The sequence below is a fragment of the Branchiostoma belcheri genome, unplaced genomic scaffold, assembly GCF_001625305.1.
Source record: "Branchiostoma belcheri isolate BF01 breed outbred unplaced genomic scaffold, Haploidv18h27 scaffold11, whole genome shotgun sequence".
In the NCBI taxonomy this organism is placed as follows: Eukaryota; Metazoa; Chordata; class Leptocardii; order Amphioxiformes; family Branchiostomatidae; genus Branchiostoma; species Branchiostoma belcheri.
The window spans coordinates 4,225,948-4,238,217 of record NW_017802491.1 but is presented as its reverse complement, the minus strand read 5'-3'; the positions used below and the strand labels follow the sequence as shown (position 1 = coordinate 4,238,217).

Here is a 12,270-nt window from a genome sequence, read left to right as displayed (position 1 = left end):
ATAAAAAGGACAGCTAGTAAATCTCCAAGCAGATATTTCGGTGGCCGTGGCTGAAAGACAGTATCAACTTCAATTGGCCTGGCAGTAACTTATCCATTTTCCAGGCACTTGAATCGGCTCGCGTAAAAAAAATTACCAGTTCAAAAGGCAAACCCCGATGAAAACGCCTGAACCACGTCAAAAAATAAGCCGAAGCCTCGCTCTGCTTGAAGAGTAAAGTTGGGGTATTAAAAAGGGTTGGGTGACTGACTTGTGGGCAAGCTCTACCCAAATCACTTGTCATTGGCTGAAATGGAAACTTTAAAGTTAACTTTGTTATATTAAAGTTTTCCAGTGGTTCTTCTGTGTCTCTGCATATCTTTGGGAATATATCAGGTAGAGTTGTCAATGACGGAAATGTTTTGATTCTGCTAACCGTTTGTTTCCTCCGTGAGGTATCATACCTACAGCTCTCCCTATACTACTTTCTGCTGCATGTCGGGAAGGGTGCAGCCGGGAATGAGGTGAGGTTTGTTTTGCAGGGTCGGCCATTTCTGCGGGCTGCTGAAGGAAGGCGGAGCGGTGGACAATGTCTGGCCTCAAACAGCCTTCAGACAACGACGCATGGGCGCTTCTAGCGCTCAAATCGGCGCCGGCCAGCCCCGCCAGAGTCGCCTGGAACCCCGAGGAGCCGAGGGGGACGGCGATCGCCCGCATCGAGGGCCGGGAGTTCGAGTATCTGATGCGGCAAAGCAGGATCACTGTGGGCAGGAACTCGAGCCAGGGAGCCGTAGATGTCAACATGGGACACTCTTCTTTCATCTCCAGAAAACACATCGAGATCTTCTACGAGCCGCCCAACTTCTACATGAGCTGTCTGGGGAAGAATGGCGTGTTTGTGGACGGTGTGTTCCAGCGGAGAGGAGCTTCGCCCTTACAGCTACCCAAACAGTGAGTCCGTGTTGTGGTTGCGAAATGTCGGGGTGAAAAACTCTTTTCACACGGCCACGCCGCGCCAAAATTCCCACAAATCTGCTCGGACAGACCCAAAATTAGGTCACTAAAGCTTCCTGCCTCTTTCCCCAGACGTCAATGGGATCTTATCCCGTCGTTTTTCGTGAAAACTGCGTGTTTTTGGCGCAGTTTGTTTATGTAAATAGCTGTAGACTGGGAGGTAATGTTGTCAAACAGACCACGCGGTCGCCCCAGACCAGCCCCGTCAGTCCGGCCATTATTTTATAAATAACTTCGATTTTTTTCCCGCAGGTCGTCTGGCCTGGACGGCTGCCGGCCCCTCCCCCATTCTCTCCAGCCTCCTTTAGCTCCAAAAATGCCGGTTTTACTCCAGCTTGCAGCAGTTGTGGCTTTTTTAGTCTATGTTTAGACTACCTCAGTGTTAGTGCGGCCATGTGCCTGCGTATCAGAACACAAAACTCACAATGTAAACAAATCGAGATGTGGGTTTAAAAAATCCCGAATTTCCATTCGTTGCCATCCGCCAGACATACCTGCACAGAATTCTTACAGAATTTGTCCCAATTGTTTAGGTTTTGGTGTGATTTTTGAGCCCATTGTGGTGTATTTTGGATGTGTATTATGGACTGGGGTCGCAGGTTCGGCTTGGTGTAAACAAAACAATGGTGGTGTATAGGGGCGAGGCTCGGGGTAAACAGCACACAAACAAAACTCAAAAACACGTCATTTTCACGTTTTCTTACGTTTCCAATTTTTTCTTTGGGTATTTCTTGTGTTTTCTGACTGTTTTAGCTGCGGTAACCAAGAGAATTACGTTGGTTTTGGCAGTTTTTCAGGAGAGCAAAGTCCACAAGTTGCCAAACACAAGAATTTTGAAAACATTTCAGAGGTCCAAAACAAGGGGGAGGGGGGCGGATACTGCTCATACAGTTGCTCATACAGTTTTTATATAACAGCTGTTATGTTGATTTAAATGGTTATGTTCAGCTATTGTAACAAAATGAATTAGAATTGCTTAATCTTTCTATAGGGGAAAACATTTTTTTGGGGTAATGTTTCAGTTCTGGATAAATTACCACAATTTTTTTATCCCTAAATGTCTGATTTTTTAAACCACCATGATGACTCCATACCATTTATTGTCTCTACAAAAAGTTGGAGGGATGTAGTTAGTGAAATTAAATCTTACAAAGTTACACTAAAAATTTCTATCTACCAGTACCGGGCTTGCCATAATTTTTTGCAGCAAAGATTCTGGATTGCAGAGAGTAGTCTGAACAACATGTGGCATTTTACAGGCTATATGTCAAGAATGATATACTAGTGGACAATAGTACGGTCACCATGCAACAGAAAATTGGGAATAGTATTGTGCAAAATTGCAAACGTGTGAGAGGTGATTTTGTCTTTTGTGTAAATTGGGTGTAACATGTGGGCTGTGTAAGATTTCATAGGAGACATGTTGGTGCTAGAGCGGAGGAGCTGGCCTGTGTAGAAATTTTGTCTGACATCCAAGTTAGGCAGGTTTGGGACATATTTCCAGATGGGGCCTGTGTGGCCAGTTTGGGATGTAGTTTCCAGCCCAGTTTCTTGTCCAGAGTCTAGAAAAGCCAGACCCCCAGACTGGTGATAACACAGAGTGAAGAATTACAAGTCTGATCAGCTGTGACTGTGAGTTACACATAGCACAGAAACCGTCCTGTACAACAACAATATTGCACTGGGATTTCCCTTCTCATTTAACAGTCTATAACACTTGCGACTTTAAATTTCAAAAAGTCAATTTTCAGATTTCAGTTTAGGGTACCATGTTGGAAAGCCCACATCTACATTCCACCTTGTTCAGTTGCTTATTAATGTTCTTGTAAAGTTTGATATGTAAAGTGACATGTTCAATATTATCATATCACACACTGTAACCATCTGGTTTGAAATCCATACATACATGTGTATATATTAATAGTATAAGTTATAACACATCAAAACGTCATAAATCAGATACATGTGACTTTGAAACGTTTACAAGGGACCTCAGCTTGTGGTTTCAAACCTAAATGTATACATTCCTGTCTGCGCAGTACAGGGATGTATACAGTAACACTAGTTGGGGGGGGGGGGAAGATAGGTCAGTCATGGGGCCTCCATGGCCCACTGCCAACTAGCCTGGTGCCTTCTGGGAAGGAATGCAGGTTTCTAAAATGGCAACACTTGAAATGTTTCCGCAGCTTGCTTGTACATTGTGTACAGGTAGAACTGCTGACTGCAGAAGTTTTAGGTCATGTCTGAGATGTTTCTGTAGCTGGTGTACAGGTAGAACTGCTGACTATGCAGAAGTTTAAGTCAAGTCAGATGTTTTTTGGCCCACCATACACTGTGTAAAAAATTGATATTCCCTTCACACATTAGAAAGCTGTGACCATTGTGTCATTGTAATGTGGAAGATACAGTCATTGTTGTAGATACAGTCAGTGAGTCAGTATAATATATGTTACAGACATAACATATTCAATTATCTGAGCTTTATGTTGAGTAAGTAAAATTTTTAGTGAAAAAAGGTGAAGTAAACTTGGCAAGATTCATTTTATAACATATGCGTGTATTTCTATTTATATAATTTGTAGTTGACTACTCCGATACAAAGCTACTTCTTGTTGTGTCAATAACAGACCTGTACCCCCACCCTCCCTCCCAGGTGTGTGTTCCGGTTCCCGAGTACCAACATAAAGATCGTGTTCCAGTCCATGGTGGACGAGGTGAACCCCCAGCCGCCCCCACCACCGCCTCTCCCCTCCCCGCCCAAGAAGAAACCGGAGCTGGCGCCGCTCAAAATCAACATTCCTGATCCCAACACGGATTTCGGAAGCCCCTTCCCGTCACCCACGGGAACCATCAGGTAACCAATCAGCAGCCTCGATTTCAGCAACAGACACGTCAAGTCTATCCAGGGCTCCAAATACTTTTTCCTGCATACTTGCACTGGTGAAGGTAACATTGGAAATTATGGTACCTGCACCAGACAAATATTACAAGTACCACTGAGAATTTAGGTGGTATGGATCATCATTCAGGCTGAATACTTTTCCAAAATCATTGCCATTACAGTTTTATCATTTTTATTGTATAGGTGGTAATTAAGACTAATTGTAGCAAATAAAAATTCCACCAAGTAGTACATGGACAGTGCAGGTAGACATCAGAAATACCTGCACAGCACCAGTTTTACCTGCACTAAGGAGCATATGCACCCAGTATTTTGAGCCCTGGAATAGTTCATTATTAACACAACACAATGAAACTTTTTTGGATGAAACATTTCTCACTATGATTTCTGTTCATACCTGTTGGTTGTAAGTTTACTTTATCTCCCTTTTTGGGTTCGCATGGAGGCCGGGCCACACAAAATCCATTCTATGGAACGTGTACTAGCTGTGATGAAACTGTCAAAAGTAGGGGAAAAGGTCCTAAATCTGTTGCTGATTTTAAAAACTACTCCAGTTTCTTGAGTAACTGCTTTCTTGTCAAGGTCCTGAATCATTATTGGAAATGGACTTGATTCCTTCGTGTTTTCACTGGCATCAGATTTCAGGTCTGTCAAGGATGGTTTCCACCAGGATAAGTTTGTGTGGCCTGATGTGTTATTCTCCCTTCCAGTGCCATGAACTCGGCGCCCTCTAGCCCCCAGGGTGGGCACTGCAGCTGGAGCGTGGCCCATCGTAGCGGGCCACCTCAGGGCGGGCCCCCCAAGGACTGGTCAGTCTGGTAGAGCATAGCCAAGGAAAAGAGAAGAACATCATGTTGTTTTACCATTGTCCAACATCTTTGAAGTTGAAACAGTGAAGAAATATTTGTGTAAACAACAGCCCAAGTTGTAAACAACAATTTCGTCACGTAAACATCATTCTCCCAGCCTACGACACTTCTCTTACACTCAGTGTTGTCACACTCAAGACCTTCCCCGTATCTTGTCTTTCTCTCTTCCATGTTTTTTTTGTGTGCCGCTTCAGCAAATTTAATTGTGCAGCTGCAGGGAAGCATGTTTGTATCCAGTGGGCTGAAAGTTTCCCTTTTGACACCTGGGTTACACTGTTAAGTTACATTACCGTAACTTACATGTAACATCATATTTCAGCAAGGCCGGAACATGCTTCATAGATGTGCTGTACAAAATACATTCAGCAAAAATATCATGATGGTTGTTGTTGAACCTTGTCAACAATATATTAATCGTGTCATACTCAAACCCTTGCTACAGACATTCTGACAATGAGCAAATATGATGTATGTGCGCATGGCTTCTGTTGCAGATTTGCAGGCTGCTTTTCAGCAGGAATGCCTGCGAACATCCAAGGTTTCCATGACTGGCAGATTTCCAGAAACCCTGCTAACATCAAGCAACTTCAGGGCATAGTGGTTGATGAAATCTTGTGAACCCAGCTGACCTTGCATTTCCTGTTGTTTCCGCAGTGCTGCGAACTCTGCACCGTCGAGCCCTCGCAGCCGGACGAGTTCCCACAAGGCCAGTGTGGCGCAGGCGTTACAGCGAGCTGCGGAGTACGCGGCCGCCGCCATGGAGGAGAAGGAGGGCCAGTCCACGTCAGAGGATAGCGGTGCCCCGGTAAGGCGGAAAAACTTTCTCTGAACATCCACTTAGACCCCCACTGCTGCGGGGGTCCCTAGCACGGGTGGGCAGCAGTTGGCTAGTCTTCCCATTGGGTTTGTCTAGCCGTTGATTTCATAATTGGAAGATGATGTTATATAAATGTGTTGTTTGAATGATGATGGTATATTTTGTTTGAAACTTTTTATTGAGGTCGTGGTGACACAAATTTTCAAGAGGTTAGTTGCAGAGCAGCACTGAAACTGCAAAACTTTTCCCCTCTCCAGCAGGACAACTCGAAGCCGCCGTACTCGTACGCTCAGCTGATCGTCCAGGCGATCACGTCAGCCAACGACAAGCAGCTCACTCTCTCCGGGATCTACGCTCACATAACTAAGAACTACCCCTACTACAGAACAGCAGACAAGGGCTGGCAGGTAATGTAGAATAGCCGAAATTAATGTGAAATACAGAACTGTGTCTGCAAGAAGTACAGAACTGTGTCTTCCAGAAGTGAAAAACATTGTCTTCTAGAACTGAAGAACTTTGTCTTCTAGAACTACAGAACTGTGTTTTCTAGAACTACAGAACTGTGTCTTATAGAACTTATGAACTGTCTTGTTCTTAGAACTATAGAACTGTGTCTGAGTTGGCTTAATTTTTTTTTGTTGTTCCAGAATTCAATTCGACACAACTTGTCACTGAACCGCTACTTTATCAAAGTGCCGCGCTCGCAGGAGGAGCCTGGGAAGGGTTCGTTCTGGAGAATAGACCCGTCGTGCGAGGCCAAGCTGACGGAGCAGGCCTGGAGACGCCGTCGGCAGCGCGGCGTGCCCTGCTTCAGAACTCCCTTTGGCGGAGGGCTCTCCTCAAGGTCTGACACGCTCCGCTCACTTCTTATTTCTTCATTAAGGCCGTACCAATTTAAATTTTGTCGGCTCTCAGATTTTTTCAGAAAAAACTATGAAGCGACAGGATGAAAAAACAAGCAGGCCTGCATCCCATGAAAGCCCCAAATGCTACATGGGAACAATGAAGGAACTTCAAAACTTCTAATGGTGCACACGCACAGGGTATTTCTTAGCCCTGATCTTTATATGCCAATGATGGTTTGACACCAAGGGAGAACATGTATATTATAATGTAATACAAAATAAATAAACTTAAAAAATTCTCTAAAGAATCAGACATTTCAGATAGCAGCCTCCATCTTTCATCAGTTTATCTTGGCTGCTATCTGAAATGTCTGCCTCTTAAATTTTCCAGTTGTTTGATTACTTCATATTATTTAATGTATCTTGATGTATTTGAGGTCACACCAATTTGTATGATTTTGGAATTTTGAAAGAGGTAAAGATGATACCAGACCTAGTGTTGGGAGGAAAACTTGAAACTAGTATCCCCATAAAACTGTGTGAACCGAAAATCAGTAGCTTAACCAACAAATCAAATTGGTGTGGCCTTGTCCAAAAATGCCAATATACACACTGCTACATTCTACAACACAGTAGTCTTGAAGACTCTCATTTGTTTCTTTTGACCATCTTTCTCCTTGATGTAACATGTGGTCTTTTCACTTTTCACTTCCATACTAACCAAGACCTTTTTTTTTTAGTTTTTTTATTTTGCATGACCAAATTTTTTAAAGGCTGCAACAGAAAAGTTTAGAAGTATTCTTGACTGACTAAAATAAAAGCGTCTTGTTTCTAGCATTACCAATTGCTTTTTTAATGCATTTTCTTTTCTGAACTTTAAAGAAAGTATGGAGGACTGGAGATATCTTTGATGAAATGAAAATGAAACTTTGACTATCTTACTTGCAGGAAAAGCATGGAAGGACAAGAGAGGTAAATTCTTCTGGTAGTTGAGAATAACAGAAATAGGAGGACTTAGAAAGGTGCAGAAGTCGGTGTGCTTTAAACATGTACAAACTGATGCTTGTACCAGGAACACTCACTTTCAGTTGGGAGACTCTGGGAATTTGAATCATCTAGTTAAACCTAATCCTTACATTTCAACTCAAATGTACAACAATAACAAGTTAGTTGGAAGTTCTTGATTTAGAGCTTTTTTTGCAAAAAATGTTTGGCAAAATGAAGAGTATTTAACTATCCAAAATCCCAGTGTTTCAGTCCCAACCTAATTGGCCTGTGTTACACTGGGATTCCTGGTGCATGCTGGGACTCCTGGTGCACATTGGGATTCCTGATGCATGCTGGGACTCCCAGTATATGCTGGGTGCTTATTAGGCCAGGACTGTTTTGTGCATAATAAAATGCTTTTTTTTCCACCATTATAACAGGCATAGTCCACTCCTTTGCAGGGCCACACAACTCATTTTCTTGATTCTCATTTCAAAGTAAATATTTACCAAACAGGATGCTGAGTCAAACTAAGGGTGTGTGTACACCACATGTACCATTAGGTACAAACTTACTCCTCAGAATATTCTGTTCTCATCTTAATCTTCCAGTTGTAGGTTTTCATTTTAGAGTTAAGAACCAAGGGACTGAGTTAGTGTTGCCTTCAGGCCTGTCTTAAGTAGCATTAACCCACACATCCACCATCCTTGGTTTTGGGTCACCCTTAAGTTTTCTTCTTGTTTTTTTTCCTCTTTTGTTTTCTTATCCTTTCCACCCTTTCTTTCTTTCTCTTGGGTTGCCGGTGACGACTGCTCAGGTCTGCGCCCGCCTCGCCTACTCACCACGCTACCCCCCACTATCTCACCACCAGCGGGACTTTCACCCCCGACTCCCTGTCGCGCGAGGGGTCACCCATCCCCGAGGACGCGGCCACGGTCGCCCCGACCATCCCGGACCAGCTGAAACAGGTGGTCATGACGCAGGACGGGTCGGTCATCGCGCAGGCGGTTTCCTCCGGAGTCATCCAGCCCACTTCTCACCCCACCACCGTCATCACACAGGCTTCCCAGCATGCACTGCCCTCAGCAGCTCAGCTGGTGTCCGCAGCACAGTCTGTGCTGGCAGGTGAGTTCGCTGTTTGTTAAATCAATGCTGTGAACAGAATTTGTGTACTATTCAGCAACCAATGAGCAACCAAAAATCATAACCAAAAGAGAGAGAGCTGCTGGCCTACCTTTGTGTTCTAATGGTTTCATCCAGGTTAACCGTATAACCAATAATAACTACATGTACTTGCCAAACAGTTGCCTTCAATGTTCTAAAGGTTAAGTTTAACCCTCCCAGCCCAAGGCACGGCGACTGCGCTCCATCCTGCCTCCACGATGACCACAGCAGTTCCCGTGGCGATGCATCACATGCCCACGGTCATCAGCCAACCAAAATCCTACACTGCCACATCCATATCCACCTCGGCCAATGGGAGCGCAGTACAGGACAGGGCGGGGTCCACCAATGGCGTGCCAGATAATGAAGAAGGTACAGTCACAGTTTTTGTTTTTTGAAGTCTGGGCCACACTTTCTCCTGTAACTGCTACATTTCTTTTGTTTCTTACAAATGTGTTACAAAAAGGTGCACAAGAGCCATTGGTGCAGTTTCTGCTACCAGGTTTATTTTGTTATAGCATTTTTTTCCGTTTATTCAGTGACACATTTATGACCATTTTTGGCTTCTAATAACAAAATTTTGGAGCAATGAAAAGTTTTTCATGAATAGGCAAAGATTCAAACAAACATACATCTAGGAGCCACCTGCTTTTCAACAGGACTTGCCACATATTTACCTTTATTTTCATGTTTGTTTTAACAGCTGCTTCATTCAGATTCACAAAATCACATGCAGCTTAGGCCCTTGTTCTGGTTTTCTTTTCCCGTTTTTTTTAATTCTCTGGTCTGATGTCTAACAACTTGAGACTGTTGTTGTATGACTCTTGACAAGTTTTTATTTGACTTCTATGACCACAGATGCATCTCTCCCCCTGCTTATGTTTGAGTTCTCCTGTGTTGTTTCCTCTCCTGTTGTGTCTGAATTGTCTCCTTTCACCACCAGGCGCAAGGTATCCAAACTATCGCTGGGCTCTTACAGGTCCGGGCAAGCTCGGCCCCGCGGCATACCACCTGCCCAGCGGCCAGGGGGAGGCAGCCAACGCCGTCCAGCACACCGGCCCCGCCGCGCCACCCACAGGTATGCAGCCCTGGGGTAGGTCAGATTTCCTCCACAGGACACGCAAGTCATTTCCTCAATTCACAGTCATTTTTTAATGCTAGGCTCACTTTATTAACTATGGGCCTTATTCCTAACTTTGGTGGGGGGCAGACTGCTCGGCTTGGTCCCAAGGAAAAAATAAGTTGAAAAGCCTCAGTGTACCATCACCATGTTCTGTCCTAATGAGTGGAAAAGTAATCTTAAGCATGCTAAATGGATACACTTATTTTGATCTCTGTACACGTGTATTTATTATGATCAATTGGAGGAAATGTTTTATAGCAAACCAAACAACCAACCATTTGGATTTTGAGAAACTTAAACTGTTCTCTGACAAGTCTGAAATCTTTGAGTTGGAGAACAGTTTTAGTTTCTTAAAATTTATTTACCAACTGAGGTGAAATTTCATGCTGATATTTAGAGATATTTCCTTTCTCTGTTTTCTTCTGAAGGCACGTCGCCCCTCTCGCTACTGGCCACGTCAGCTGCCAACATCTCCGCCATCCCGAGTAAACGAGCGCACGACGGCGTGGCCGAGGACAGTGAAGAAACGAAGAGACAAAAGCTGGCGGCGAGCACCGTTGCAGAGTGAAGACCTATACCTGTACCTCTCAGCAAGAAACCAGATTAGTTGTTTCCCCAGCTTGTAGCGAGTGACTCGTGCCCGCCTCTCGTATAGCACGGGTTACCATAGCAACCGCCCTAGCGATGCAAATGGCGGAAACGTGTGTGGGTTTCCTCTTCACGCGCACGTGACCACGCTTGCATTTCCATCTGTGGCGGACTGAAATCAGTACAAATGAACTCTTTCTCCTGTAGATTTGACATTAGACAGCTGACAGCATGGCCAAACCGCGGGAACACACGAGCAGAGATAGAAGGAACGATAGAGTATGCTGGGGGAAAGATGTAGGGTTTTCAGCTACTTTGGTAGAAATTTTGAAATGCACAGAATAAGTATGTGTAACACAATGTGCAGTTTTGGACTACTCCAGAAGAGGAGATAGTGGTTTTCCTTTGATGAATTTACCCAGGTGTTTTTGCATTTCTTATCCATGAAGCGTATTTACTAGTTAGTTAATGCCTTAGACATTACTGTGGACGGCGAAAGCTTTAACTTACTCCAGGGCTCTCATGTTTTGTATTGGTCATTCTAAAGAGGAGACAAATTGCAATATTATGATGTATTATTTTAGTTTTTTTCTTTGTTACAAAGCTTCATGTGAGGTGCTTGTTTTTTTGGCTGCTGCACACTAGCGCCACCTAGCAGCTTCAGCCAAACTGCATCTCTATTCTCCTCTATTTCTGTAGGATTGAACACATTTAATACTTGTTAATGGCGGGTTACAACTTTTTTCATTTCTCTTCTGACTGAATTTTGTTAATTTGTGAGAAAAGAAGAATTTCGAAAGGCCAAATGAATTCCATGTCACGGATGACATCCCTGTGTGCGTGTTCATGTTTGCTTGTATCTCAAAACTCGTCTTCTTAAAATTTAGAATTTTTTCCAGTTTTCTTCGGGTTTCGGGTGTCCAGGGGATGTCATTCGTAAAATGCAGTTGGTTTGGCCTTGGTTGGCCTTTATCCTTTAATCTTAAAACTAGTCTTAATTTTTTTTAAGAAAAGAAATAACTGTGGAGCTTGGGTCAACCTGCTGCTTGTAACAGATGTAATCCTCGAGGCTTGCTTTCTGATGTCTTACTGTAAACTTGTTATCACAGATCCAGCTTGTAGCCTCAGACTGCTTGGAAACATGAACTTCTAGCCACCAGTTTCCCAGCAAACCAAACAATACGGCAGGTGTGTCCACATACTCCCAGTGTCTCACTCCGCCAGTGTAGGATGACGGAAATTAGTGTATGTGTGAAGATTGGTTAATTTGTTAGTAATTACATGTTAACTTTCCCATGGAAGGTTAATCTTACAGTAACTACACCTCACCCAGAAATCGGGGATTGATCATTATAGATGCAGTCTGGGGGGTGGAGTCAACATGTACTGTGCCTGGATGATAAGGGGACTGATCATTATTTAGGGGAAAATTGCTTGAAATGCTAGAAAAAAATATAGCTTTGTAGGAATCTAGTTTCCCTTGCACAATGCATGTGCACAATGAACAGTCCTTTAAGGGGGGCATTTTGACACGTGACCAGGTTGCCTAGCAACCACACTGATTGGCAGCATCCAGGGCAGTACCAATGCTAGGATTAATTCTAAGGTTTCCGTAGGTCTAACGTGGTGATACTTCTTGTTTTGTCTTAACTTGGCTCAGGATAAAAAAAAGGAAAGTCTTTAAGAATTTTGTGGTTGAAATAAGAATTATTTGCCAGGTCCTGTATAGCGTATGATCAATGACGTGAAAAGAAAAAAAACGGCTCGGGGAGCCGACTAATACACGATTAATGTCACAAGTTCAGGTTCAAGTGTCTTAATAAACCGACTCCTGTGTTACTATACGGCAGAATCAGGGTAGGGTAGAGAACCTGTATCCACGGCTCCTCCACATCATGCCAAATCAACTCTCCTCAGAGCAGAGCGCTTCACGTGGGGCATCAGTACCGCCCTCTGCAGAATCATTAAATATTTTATAGCAA

At 43.7% G+C, this 12,270-nt stretch overlaps 1 protein-coding gene across 5 annotated transcripts; it reads left to right on the top strand.

The window, feature by feature from the left end:
* Window positions 1-477: 477 nt before the first annotated feature.
* Window positions 478-12,270, top strand: LOC109484919 (forkhead box protein K1-like). 5 transcript variants are annotated; one of them, XM_019788282.1, is made up of 9 exons: window positions 478-930; window positions 3,647-3,847; window positions 5,419-5,569; window positions 5,842-5,988; window positions 6,229-6,425; window positions 8,231-8,538; window positions 8,758-8,949; window positions 9,521-9,670; window positions 10,129-12,270. In XM_019788282.1, the coding sequence occupies exons 1-9, from the start codon at window positions 569-571 to the stop codon at window positions 10,266-10,268; spliced, it is 1,848 nt and encodes a 615-aa protein (XP_019643841.1). In that variant the 5' UTR covers window positions 478-568; the 3' UTR covers window positions 10,269-12,270. The 5 variants fall into 5 exon arrangements, with proteins under 5 accessions (XP_019643841.1, XP_019643856.1, XP_019643862.1 ...); XM_019788297.1 differs by having other exon boundaries at window positions 5,839-5,988; window positions 9,557-9,670; XM_019788303.1 differs by having other exon boundaries at window positions 479-930; window positions 5,839-5,988; window positions 8,285-8,538.

Excerpts from the sequence above, each read along its gene's own strand:
- LOC109484919 (XM_019788272.1), top strand. The coding sequence starts at position 569 with ATGTCTGGCCTCAAACAGCCTTCAGACAACGACGCATGGGCGCTTCTA. Across the intron at positions 5,570-5,838 it reads CAGAGGATAGCGGTGCCCCG|CAGGACAACTCGAAGCCGCC; the intron begins GTAAGGCGGAAA and ends TCCCCTCTCCAG. Across the intron at positions 9,671-10,128 it reads CACAGGTATGCAGCCCTGGG|GCACGTCGCCCCTCTCGCTA; the intron begins GTAGGTCAGATT and ends TTTCTTCTGAAG.